Source organism: Trachemys scripta, chromosome 13, assembly GCF_013100865.1.
Source record: "Trachemys scripta elegans isolate TJP31775 chromosome 13, CAS_Tse_1.0, whole genome shotgun sequence".
Classification (NCBI taxonomy): domain Eukaryota; kingdom Metazoa; phylum Chordata; order Testudines; family Emydidae; genus Trachemys; species Trachemys scripta.
The window spans coordinates 42,992,842-43,005,923 of record NC_048310.1 but is presented as its reverse complement, the minus strand read 5'-3'; the positions used below and the strand labels follow the sequence as shown (position 1 = coordinate 43,005,923).

The window sequence follows — 13,082 nt, the reverse complement described above, 5'->3', positions numbered from 1 at the left end:
TCTTCCCTTTTTTAGCACAGGCGTTTTCCAATCTGCTGGAAGATGCTCCCGGACGGGTGTTTGAGTTCAAGGTGATGGATATTGTGTAAAACTTGCTGAAACTGTGTAATGCTACTGGCTAAAAGATGTTAAAAATGAGCCGAAAGTTTATGCAGTGCCAAGCTGATATAAATGAAGGCCTTTCATTTTGCCCTGGTTTCCCTGTCTTGTTGCTCGCTGGAGATTGCTCAGAAATGTTAAAGTCTTCTCCCCTTGGTTCTAGGCCTTGGTCAAAATGATTGTGTTAGTGCTTCCTGGCGTGTCACACACTGTGCTGAAATCTGGAGCTGGGAACAAGTGTAGGGTTATAATTAGTAGTAATGGGATAAAATCAAACAAGGGCAATAATCATGCTGGTTAGGAGGGAAAAAAATCCTAACAGTGAAATCTGTTGGTCCACAGAATCTTCTTAGAAGTCTACTAAGGAAAGGAATGGATGCCCTAGTGTTTGGGTCATTTCAAAGTGGATCTGGGAATCTAGGCACAACCCTGCATGAGTTCAGTGGAGGTGGACTTATTATCTACAATAAGATTCCAAGAATCTCACTCTGTGTGTCACTCGGGGGCCTAGAATGTCTGAGTCAATGTGAAGTGATGGAAGCAGCTCCAAGCGTGGCTGAGAGCTTTTTTGTTCAGAATATCTCCAGGCTAAATCATCACTGAGTTTCGCAGTCTGGAAGCATCCACTTTTTAAGTTTCAACTTTACGCTGGTATACAGCGGCAGTAGAGCATCTGTGCCATGCCAAGAGTCCTAGACCATTGTGATATCAGAGGTAACTCCTCCAATCACCACCCTTACTACAGCTAATTTGTATGTGACAATTTCATTGGTTGTATGAGGGAAACGCCACTGATAGTGGATTACTTGGTCCATCTGCCGTGCCCATGCACCCAACTGCCACACACACAAATCTCCTCGGACAAACCCCTCAGACACAAATCAACACAGCCACCCACACAAGACCAGCAGCACAAGAATCCCAAACACACACAGCCCCTTATGATAGCACCCCCCCATTCGCCATTCTCACAAATCCACACAAATCTCCCAGCACAACCCCCTCAGACACAAATCAACACAATCACTCACCAACAAAAACACAGCCAGCACAGTAACCCCAAACATCACGCTGCAGCCTAGAACGACTGTTGAGTCAGTGTGAGTGATGTGCAGAACATCACCAGGTTCAACCATCACGTGGTCCTGGGCGAACCAGATGGGATGTTGGAGTCGAAAGGTTCGTGGTGGTAGGACCATGACGGCTGCTCCGGGGAGACAGTAACAGTTCCAGGGAGGTAACAAAGAGGTGCTTGTGTGTCCCCACTAGGGGGCAGCTTGGTGCGCAACCCTTGGGAATGTGTATAACATTGCTGCGCACTACCACACAGGGCATGGAAACCAGAGCCCCCATTTATGGCTTTTTTTACACACGTGCCTTTACGAATTACACCTGTGTGACAGCCAGCCTTTCGGGGACTAGTGATTTAATAAATCTTCTCCCGTCTTTAACTTCTGTCATTCTATCACTTGCGATATGACAGCTCTTCTGACTCCTGATTTTAGAAATCTACGTGTCCCACTTGACCGCTAAGCTGAGGGCACTTGTGTAGCCCGTCACTGGGCTCTCGCAGTGTAAGGGTGATGGGCTCTACCCTGGGCATATCACGCGAACCACTCTCAAATACAGTGACCTTTGAGGCATGGTGTGAATTCTTTAGAAAACAATGGAATGTGGTTGAAAACGAGGTAGTGTTAAGTTGCACTAACATTGTAGAAAGATTATCATGATCGTCTGGCATTTCAAAAGCGTGTGAGGCCTTGTCTGTGCGCAGAGCTGCACCCATGTAATCAAAGGTGTTTCCAAAACCCACTCGGCTGGGCTGTGAGGAGCTGCAGTTCCTCTTTCTGGCGGCTGGAGGGCGCTGTGGAGCATGGCTGCTTATCTTCCTCCCCTCTGGCTCCAAGCAGGACAGGAGCAGCCGGGGGGACAGAAGTTGGGGGGGGGGAGGGGACTCCGCTGGGCTGGAGAGTCCCCAGTCCTCCCACCCAGCACCCACCATTGAGCTCAGCCACCTAACCCCCCCCGCCCTGCCCCAGTACCCACTGAGCTCAGCCTGCCAGCACCCACCCCTGCTTGTCCCAGGCAGCCCAGCTCCCCCCCACACTAAGCTCAGCCATCAGGCAGCCCAGCCCCCCTGAGCTCGGCACCAAGCACCCCCCCCAGCACCTAGCCTTGCCCTAGCACCGGTCTTTGCCCAGAAAGAACTGAGAATTTGATGGGGGCGGAGGTGAGGGATACCGGCAGAGTGCTCGGAGTGGTTAGAGGCCCCAATCGCCTCATCCCTTTGTTTTGTGTTTTACTGCAGGTCAAGAACAAATCCTGTCAAACTAACCTAACGGCTTTCTTTGGCAGAGTAACAAGGCTTATGGGTGGCGAGGTGGGGTGGGGGAAGCGGTAGATGTGGCATATCTTAACTTTAGTAAGACTTTTGATCATAGGCGCCAACTTCCCCTCTCGACCCCCGCCCCTGCACCGCCCTCGCCCCATCCCCATTCCACCCCTTCCCCAAAGTCCCCGCCCCACCCCGCCTTTTCCCACCCCCGCCCTGCTCCCTTCCTGCCCCCATTCCACCCCCTTCCCCCAACCAATATTGATATAGCAACTGGAGAAAAACATCCAGGACCCAGTGTCAGAGCTGTGCGAATGACAGTCGGGAGGGTGCAAAGCCTCCTACCTGCTGATGCTGCCCCCAAGTGGCTGCTGGGCCTGGTGCCCTTCTGGGTTTGATAGTGCTCAGTGGGGCAGGAGTGCCTTGACTTACCCCGTGTGCATTTGGCTGGAGCTGGGGAGCCCTGTATTCATTCTCTGCCCTAGATAGACGCTCATCCCATGCCCACTACAGTAACTCCTCACTTAACGTGGTAGTTCTGTTCCTGAAAAATGCGACTTCAAGCGAAACGATGTTAAGCGAATCCAATTTCCCCATAAGAATTAATGTAAATAGGGGGGATTAGGTTCCAGGGACATTTTTTTCACCAGACAAAAGACTACACACACACACACACACACACACACACACAGTATAAGTTTTAAACAAACAATTTAATACTGGTACACAGTGATGATGACTGTGAAGCTTGGTTGAGGTGGAGGAGTCAGAGGGTGGGATATTTCCCAGGGAATGCCTTACTGCTAAATGAACTAGCAATTGACTGAGTCCTCCAGGGTTAACTCTCTCAACACTGTACAAGGCAGCAGGAATGGAGGGAGGGTGTGTGTGAGAGAGAGATGCGCATTTCCCCTTTAAGTACACTGACTGCCTTGTTAATTAGACCAGCTTGCTGAGACCAGCTGCTGCAAGCTCCCTCTGTCCTGAGCCCTGGTGCGTCCCCCCTGCTCTATGGAAGATGGGGTAAGTGGGGTGCAGGAGCAGGGGGGAGGGGGACACCCTGACATTAGCCCCCTTCTCCCCCTCCCCCCCCCGCACAGCAAGCAGGAGGCTCCCAGGAGCAGCTCCAAGGCAGAGGACAGGAGCAGCACATGGCAGTGGGGGGAGGGACAGCTGCAATTGCTAGCCTGCTGGGTGGCTGCTGCACAGGGAACTTAGGGGAGCGGGGAGCTGATAGAGGGTAGGGTGACCAGACGTCCCAATTTTATCGGGACTGTCCCGATATTTGCTTCTTTGACCAATGTTTGGTTGGGACACTGGACAAAAAAGAAATTTTGCCCTCCCGGAGGGACTCTCACCCCCCCCGCCCCGGCTCTGCCCCCTCCTTCCCCCATTGGCTCCCTCCCCAAATCCCCGCCCTGGCCCTGCCTCTTCCCCAACCACGTGGCATTCCTCCTCCCTCCCAGGCTTGCAGCATGGCAGCGCAAGCCTGGAGGGAGGGGGTAGCAGCGGTGCCTGGATCCTGGAGCTGGTGAGTCAGCTCCGGCACCCGGGCACTGGGCGGGTGGGCAAAGGGGGACTGGCAAGGGAGGGAGATGGGGGGGCTCAGCTCTGAGCCCCCCGCTGTGCCACAGTGCTCCTGCCCGGCCTCTGGGCCGGGAGCGCAGCCTGGAGGCTGTTCCAGCCCTGCAGCCCGCGGGGCAGCACTGTGGGTCTGGGTGGGGGCAGCGCGGAGCGGCCAAGGGCCAGGTGGGTGGCGCGAGGGTGTGGGCCAAATCCCCGCTGCTGCCGGGGAGCCCCGCGCCTCTCCCTCCTGCTCATGGCTGCAGCTCCTTCCCGGCGGGATGCATCCCCCGGGCACATGCGGCGCATGTCCAGCGGCTCCTTCCCGGCAGGAGGGAGACTAGGCGCGGGGGACGCGCACTGCATGTGGCCGGGGCAGGAGGAGGCGCGTCCCGCCGGGAAGGAGCCGCAGCCGCGAACGGGAGGGAGAGGCGTGGGGCTCCCTGGCAGCAGTGGGGATTCGGCCCGCGCCACCCACCCGGCCCCTGCCCACTCCGCGCTGCCCCTGCCTGGACCCACTGCGCACCGCATATGCCCGTGGTGGGCCGGGGGGCAGGAGGCTCCGCGGGGAGGGTAGCGTGCGCGGCCGGGGCCTGCTAATGCCCCCGGCCCCTTTTAAACTCCTTTTTTTTTTGCTTCCCCCCCCGTCCTGATATCTTATAGTGCTGATATAGTCACTCTAATAGCGGGAGCTGATGGGGGGTTGCCAGTCCACCCTGGTTCCAAGCCCCCACCAGCTACCTCCAACGGGCTGCTCTTCCTCCAAGCAGTGGACAAAGCAGGCGGCTGCCAAACGACGTTAGAAGGGAGCATTGCGCAACTTTAAACGAGCATGTTCCCTAATTGATCAGCAACGTAACAACGAAAACAAAAAGTTAACTGGGACGACTTTAAGTGTATACAGAAGGGAGGCCGGATATTTGGTTCTCCAGGCTCTCAGGCAACCCTACATTCTTCTTTCCACCACTGCAGTCCCCGGCATAGCCCTTAAGGACACATGCAGATCTGCAGGCAGGATAGCCACTGGGATTAATGTAGCATAAATTGTGCTCTAAAGAACAGCAGCTCTCGCTGCAGAATCCCTTGTGCTGTGGCTCTGTGCAGCCTCATGCGAGGGCAGTTCTCAGATACTGCGCGCCCCTTTGCCGCCATGTGCAGCTTGTCGCATTATCACATGCTGATTGCTGGGGTGTGCCCAAAACTGCTCGGTGCAAAGTATGCCAGCAAAAGGAACGTGGGTGCAGCTGACTGGCTGATGCCTCTGGTAGTCATCCCTTCTCTTCCTGCTCTACCTGAGAACAACTCTGCAGCTGTTCCTGGCCACAGTCTGCTTTTCTTTGAAGTGGGAATATATTGGTTGGTGAAACCTTGTGTCACGCATTAAATCCAAAGGCCCTCGGCCTGCCTGTGCCCAGTGGAGAGGCATGTTAGGGGAAGTACTTGACTTCGGAAGCAATCATGGGAAAGCCCTTCTTGGGTAGAATCATACCTGTCATCGGGAAGTCCAGGCTGCTTCCAGTCTCTTCTGCTCTTCACTTCCCGGCCCATGTTGCAGTCGCTGCCTGCGTTTGGGCCTGGCATTGTGATGCTTTTTAGAAAGTGCTGAGGGACCGCACACTGAGAACATGGACAGGAGTGGGGCTTTGTGTCTGAAGTGCATTCGGGAAAGCAAGTGCCTCATCTTAATTTGGTTTGACTTAAACCAAAGATTGCAAGCGTAGCGTTTCCGAGTGTTTGTTTTTCTGCAGTGACTGTAATGATCATCCTGCGTGCTGTTCTGTAGCAGCTTCCAAGGCTGCAGCCTCAGTACCGAGCTGGGAGAGTGGGTCGGCCACGTCCGGAATGATTTTCTCTCATTTCGTTTAGTGGAGCACCACTCTGATGTATGAGCTGCGTTATTAACTAGCTGTAGAGCCGTTACCAAACGGTAACACATTTTTGTTACCTGACACAAAAAAATAAATTGGTAATTAGGCTAACACCGCAAAATTGTTAAAAAAAAATGAAAAAAACCCACCATATAACAAAAATTTAAAACTTTATTAATAAAATAATAAAACAACAAAAAGTGTTAAAAACGCTCCCACATCACTCAAAAAACCCCCAAAACCTTAATGCCCTCAGCCACTTTCATACTTACACATGTACGTTTAAACTGGCCACGTTTATCTATAACGTTTTAAAAAAAAAAAAGGTAAATGAAAAATTATTTTGTATACAGCTTGTTTAAAATTTTTAACATGCTTTTGCTTTTAAAAGGGCCGGTTTTTTACACCCTGGGGTTTTCTGTGGCGTTTTTTTTTTATTTTAGTTTAGGCCGACTGCCTGTGGCTTTTTCAGCGTTCTCAAACCAGGCCGGCTTTAGAGTTGCAAAGGCAAACAGTTAAATTTTACTAAACAGCTAAGCTTTGCAAATGTAATTTTAGTTTTGTAATTTGTGTTGCCTTTGGTTTGCCTTTGCTTATATTTTTTTACAGCCAGCTGGGGCTAAAAGCAGGGTTTTTTTGTACTTGGCATGGTTTGTGTTAATTTTTAACCTTAAACGCAAAGCAGCTTTCTCTTTATCTCCGGGCCAAGCTAAATATTAAATTTCTGTTAGTTTTTTTTTTTTTTACTTTCACACCCCGCTCTTTTGTGCTTTTAGCACAACTAACATTTTTAAACCTTTATTTGCATTAAGCCTTGGATGGCAGATTTTACATTAAATACTTTAATTTAAGGGGTTGTTGATTGGAGGCAATGACAATGCATGATTAGCATGGACATGAAAGGTGTTACTATTATTACGTTTTTTACAACAACAATAACATATAATTTTAGACTAAACAACAATAAAAGCAGTAACATTTTAACAGTAATATGATGGGGTTGTTGTACAATTTTAGTTACAAAGCACAATATAGTATACTTAGTACATAAAGTAGACACTTTATAAGTTGTATGAAAGGCATACTTTTTAACTTGATATATATTTTGAAGCATGTGAATTTGCCCTTGTAATTTAGAGATTTTTTGAACCTTTGGTAACAATGAAAGCAAATTTTGAAATTGATTAGGTACTAAACTAGTTTAATTAAAGGGTATTTGAAATTTAAGGGCTACTTGTAAAATTTTATTTGCAGGCCAGTAAATATTATGAGTGCCTGCAGCAGTAGTGAGATTAAAATGTATATTTTGCAACGTGGTGGTTTTAACATGCACACAGCTATTATTAGCTTGAAAAAGTAAGTGTTTTGTTAGGGTAGTTTTTTGTTTTTTATTTTTTTAGCAAACGTTGTTATGAACAGTGACAACTTTTTTTGGCTCTACACTGAAGCTGTGGGGGTTTTAACGGCCAAAATGTTTATTGACTTTTTATTGTTATTTATATGTTGGGTGTTATTTTAGGAGCACTAACAACAAATTAGCTAGGCATTACCAGGTGGTTTAATTTTGTAGATATTACAGTGAATAATTTAGTTTTATATGCATTCTCCCCATGGACCCGCCAGGATTTGGTATGTGGGAGCCCACACCTCTTTAACCGGTCCGTATGCTTGGGAGGCGCACTGCGAGTATATACAACTTGATTTTGAAAATTTTTAAGTATGTTTTTATGGCCACAAATGAGATGGCATTTTTGAAGAATTTGTAAGGGCAGTAGGCTATGCCTTATGCATGAGATTACTCTGAATGGCAATTAGCTGGTTATTTAGAAAATTTTGAATTTTGGAACATGCCGAATTTTACTGCAATACCTTTTTAGCCTTAGTGATATTTAATACCATCTCTGTCCACACATTTTGGTTATTGAACTAAGGGCAGGAATAACAATGGAGAGAGGTAAATGGCAGGGTCTCCCAAGGATCTGTACGAGGACCTGTGCTGTTCAATATATTCATAAAGGAACTGGAAAAGGGGGTAAACAATGAGGTGAGTAATTTTGTATTGTCTTCATAGTCAACTTTGGACTCGACTATCTTGGCAAAATTTGAAGAGTTACAAATGGATCTTACGGAACTGGGTGACAAAACTGCATTTATCAACAGTGAATTTCATTTGCTAAGTAATGCACATCGTAAAACATAATCCCAACTATACATATAAAATGATTAGGTCCAAACTAGCTGTTACCAGTAAAGAAAGAGATCTTGGAGTCATCATGGATAGTTGTCTGACAACATCTGCTCAACTCACAACCCTGGGTTTAGCAGGCCAATGCTCAAACCACTGAGCTATCCCTCCCCCCTATGAACAGCTTCCCTATGAGGAGAGATTAAAAGGACTAGGACTGTTCGGCTTAGAAAAGAGATACTAAGGTGGGATAGGATAGAGGTCTATAAAATCATGATTGGTGTGGGCAGAGTGAATAGGGAAGTGTTATTTACCTCAGAACACACAAACCAGGGGTCACGCAATGAAATTAGCAAGCAGCAGGTTTTAAAACAAACAAAAGGAAGGACTTCTTCACACAACAGTCAACCTGTGGAACTCGTTGCCAGGGGATGTTGTGAAGGCCAAAACTATAACTGGGTTCAAAAAAGAATTAGATAAGTTCATGGAGGATAGGTCCAGCAATGGCTACAGGGCAAGATGATCAGGGATTTAACCCCATGCTCTTAGTGTCTCTAAACCTCTGCCTGCTAGAAGCTGGGACTGAACAACAGAGGATGGGTCACTCAAAATTGCCCTGTTCCGTTCATTCCCTCTGAAGCATCTGGCAGCGGCTGGACCATTAGTCTGACCCAGTATGACCGTTCTTACGGTCTTACGTTCATCTAAAGATGTTGCTGCTGCAGCCACAGGTCTCTTTGTCCAGGATATCAGTGCTCTCTGCGCCCCGTGAGAGACAGCTGGTCTGTATGCACTCCCATGTTTTGGGGTTTAACGTTTATCTCTGTATTATTCTTATGTAAGGAACTGAATGGATCCCTTCCCCCTCACAAATGCAACTCCTGCGGGCTTTTGGAGATAGATGTAACTAAAGGGAGGTGGGGACTTAGGTATTATCTTTATTCCGTGTTTGTACTGTTGTATTAAACAACACTGACAACATGCAATGGCTATTTTCTGTGCGTTTATTTCACTAAAGGCGGGATAATATGCACGTTGGATTTTTGTAACATTATCAAGGGGTTTTGACTCAATGCCCATGTTAATAATTGTCCTGTGAAGACTTCCATAGGGCTGCAGGAACGGTATGAGTGTGAGAATAATGGAAGCGCCATCACTGAGCACGGCAGATTTGTGTATTTAGGAAGAAGGGAGATCCCACTCACATACCCCGGAATAGGATCTACAGGGAGCAGCTTGCACTGTAGAGACCCTCTCACTGCTGCGGCTGCTGTGGGAGCTCTCTGGCCACCAAGCTCCCCTGGGAGCCACGCACCTGCTCAGTACTTTGAGGGAGTTATCTGAGAAAATCAAAATGGCGTACAGTTTGGCCCTCTGAGTGCTACCCAATAGCACATACAAAACAACTTCTCCTGCTGAGGCATCTGACGCACTGTGCAACATCGTTAAAATCACCACGCACTCCACGTGGCTACACCTGTCCTGCTGCACGTCTGCTTTTCAAACATGGGGAGAGGGTGGGGTTAACTGAGCATGGGGAGAGGGTGGGGTTAATGCAGGCTCTCGTTAGCCCTCGGAGGTATGGAACACCGGCCTTTACATACCTACGTGCTGAGTGGCGCTTCCAAATGTGGCGTGTTTGAAAAGGTGTTTGAAACTTGGGCCTGCAGATCCACACGCCCCACTTCACTGACACGTTAATTGCAGCCCCACCCAACTCAGCAGGGAGAAGGATTTGCTGTGATGATCTCAGAGCCGTGCGCAACTCTCTGTTATGTGAGCACTTCCCTCACGCACTGGGGGACCTTATTTTAAAGACTATTTTACATGAAAACTCACATAATATGGAAGTTAACAAGGACTTAAGCTCATTCTTCCTCTTCCTCCTTTGCTTGAGAGGCCCTACATCCTGCAGGGGCTGCACCCCATGAGTTTTGGGGGTCCTTAGCATGCTATCCCCTCTGTTCTCTGTGAGGCGAGGTTGGGACATGTGGCATCCCAGTGCCATTAATGTTCTCTCTCTCGACAGGACTCCGAATCACTGGACAGGTGCATACAGAGTACCTTATCCGTGCTCTACCCTCCGTTTGAGGCCACAGCAGCCACGGTTCTGTGCCAGGTTTTTGACGTGGTGGAGAAGACGTACCGCGGGGATGGACTGCGCTACCTCATAGATTTCCTGATTCCAGCAAAGCACATCTTGCAGTGCATTCAGCAGGATGCCTGTGTAAGTATCGTTCTCTCCCAGAGTCCTGTATATAGCTCCTCAGGAAACTTTTTCTTGTAGCAAAACCAACAAGGCGTCCTTGTGGCACTTTAGAGACTAATAAATGTATTTGGGCATAAGCTTTCGTGGGCTAGAACCCACTTCCTCAGATGCATGAAGTGGAAAATACAGTAGCAGGTATAAATACATGAAAGGATGGGAGTTGCCTTACCAAGTGTGAGGTCAGTCTAACGAGACAATTCAATTAACAGCAGGATACCAAGGGAGGAAAGGTAACTTTTGGAGACTAAAAAGAATAAGTGGACACAAATCTGACATCAGGAATCATAACATTCAAAAACCAGTAGGAGAACACTTCAGTCTCTCTGGTCACTCAATAACAGACCTAAAAGTGGCAATTCTTCAACAACAAAACGTCAAAAACGGACTCCAACGTGAAACTGCAGAACTGGAATTAATTTTCAAACTGGACACCATCAGATTAGGCCTGAATAAAGACTGGGAATGGTTGGGTCATTACAAAACCTAAACCTATTTTCCCTAATACTAATTTCTCCCTACTGTTACTCACATCTTCTTGTCAACTGTCTGAAATGGGCCACTCTCATTACCACTTCAAAAGTTATCTTTCCTCCCTTGGCATCCTGCAGTTGAGTGAATTGTCTCGTTAGACCAGTGGGTCTCAAACTTTTGTACTGGTGACCCCTTTCACACAGCAAGCCTCTGAGTGCGACCCCCCCACCCTTATAAATTAAAAACATTTTAAAAATATATTTAACACCATTATAAATGCTGGATGCAATGCGGGGTTTCAGATGGAGGCTGACAGCTCACGACCCCCCATATAATAATCTCCCAATCCCCTCAGGGGTCCCTACCCCCAGTTTGAGAACCCCTGCATTAGACTGACCTCATACTTGGTAAGGCAACTCCCATCCTTTCATGTATTTATACCTGCACCTGTATTTTCCACTCCGTGCATCTGATGAAGTGGGTTCTAGCCCACGAAGGCTTAAGCCCAAATAAGTTTGTTAGTGTCTAAGGTGCCACAAGGACTCCTCGTTGATTTTGCTGATACAGACTAACACGGCTACCACTCTGAAACCTGTCACCATGCAAGACACTGTTTTCTTGTAGCATTAGTCCATAAAAGTACTGGCAAAAAAGTATCAATGTATTTCTTTATGTTTATAGTAAGTTTCTGTCTGTCCACATACTATATCGACAAGAAATGGTTGGGGATTAGTTATTGAAACCTACATTCCAGAAATCAGAAGTGGGCTGGTGCCTTCATGTAGAGCATAAACAGAGGCCCCGAATGAAAGGACTGAAGGGAGTGTCAGCTGTCTCTCTTTCTGAACCTTTACTGAGGTAGACCTGACTGGAATATGGTAGTTTCTATCCCCTGGAGTCTCCTCAGTGATACGGAGTTGGAGGCCAGATTCTGCTGCTGGCAGGAGAACACTCTGGATGAAACGTTGCCAGTCGGTGTTTTGCCCAGAACTCCCACTCCTTGTTGATGGTTGCTGGAATGTTCCCAGACTCAGTAGCCTCGAGGAGTCACATTACATTGCTGCTACTATGATGCTGAGATTAGCATTTGCCAGCGCTAAGCCTTCAAAAATCATGAGTCAGGCCCGCCAAAGATATTGCATTGGCTTAAAAATCATATGATCTTTAAAAAAAATAATACACAGGGTTTTTTTCTTTGTCTTCTGGATTCTGAGCCTTTAGGCTGCACTTGGGTCACATTTTCAAGGGTTTCTCTGCCACCAGGAGGGCTAGAAACTTCTTATTGAAGAAATGAAAGCTGAGATTCTTGCGTGATCACTTGCCTCTAGGAGTTGGGGATTTAAGAAAAACAACAAATATCATGAGAATTGCGATGAAGGCTGGGGCAGGTTGGGCTGCAGTTCCCCTCCCAGTCAGAGGGAGGGATTGGCTAACTCTTGGTGATTTCAGCCAGTCATTCTTTGAGAACAAGGCCTGCTGGGATATGTAGTCCACCTGGTAGTTCTATTCAGACCCTAGAGTCTGGCAGAGCATGTTGGGAAATAAGGGGAGATTATGAGAGTTCCCCAGGGCGAGCGAGTCGCCTTGTGGCAGCCCCCTGGGACTTGCTGCTGTGCAATGCCTGTGGGGCAGCCCCCCTGAACAAATGCCTGGCACTGCCGCCTTAGCAAGTCCACGGCGAAGGAAGGGTCTTCGGCTCCTGCTGCAGGCAGCTTCTCCCCTCCAACTGGCTGCCTTCCTGCTTCCTGCCTCCTGGGGGAGAACAGCCAGTCCAGGCTGCCGGCGCTCTCGCCCCTCCGGTGCCAAGGAGTGTTGGGCAGGCAAGCGGGAGGGCTGAGAGGAGACGGGGAGAAACAAAGCAAGCCGCATAGCTCTGGGGCTGGCTTTTTGCCCTCCTCCCCCCGCCCTCCCACCGACAGTGGGTTGGCGCCTTCCTCCCTCCTCCTCTCTGTGCTGCACCCTGGGAAGGGGCAGAAGAGGAGCCCTGCTCCCCTTCCCCCGGCCTGGGAGTGGTGAGTGCCCCGGGGCTGCTCTCGCAGGCCTGGAGGTGCAGTCTGCACCGGGCAGAACCTCCACAGCTGCAGGAGGAGCAGGGATGGCGCCGTCAGCCAGGGGCAGATTGACTGACTGGGGCTGGGGGTGCGTAATGAATGGAGGTCAATGTGCAGGGGACACAGGCACATCATGCTGTATACAAGAGCTGGCCTGGCCAAACCAATTGTCACACACGGAGGTTGAGGGGGGCGGGCGGGGTAGTCAAATATCAGGAGACAGACCAAAAATCCATGATTAATT

The 13,082-nt window shown here is 48.7% G+C and overlaps 1 protein-coding gene across 3 annotated transcripts in view; it reads left to right on the top strand.

Annotated features, from left to right (window-relative positions):
• PLEKHG4 (pleckstrin homology and RhoGEF domain containing G4) overlaps positions 1-13,082 on the top strand; it is a 159,607-nt gene that overhangs the window by 21,233 nt on the left and 125,292 nt on the right. For 2 of the 3 annotated variants that reach the window (XM_034788275.1, XM_034788274.1), the window contains exon 2: positions 10,077-10,274. In XM_034788275.1, coding sequence (XP_034644166.1) covers positions 10,077-10,274 — 198 coding nt within the window. Of the gene's footprint in view, positions 1-10,076; positions 10,275-13,082 lie in introns of those variants that run through there. The other variant, XM_034788276.1, reaches the window with a different exon arrangement.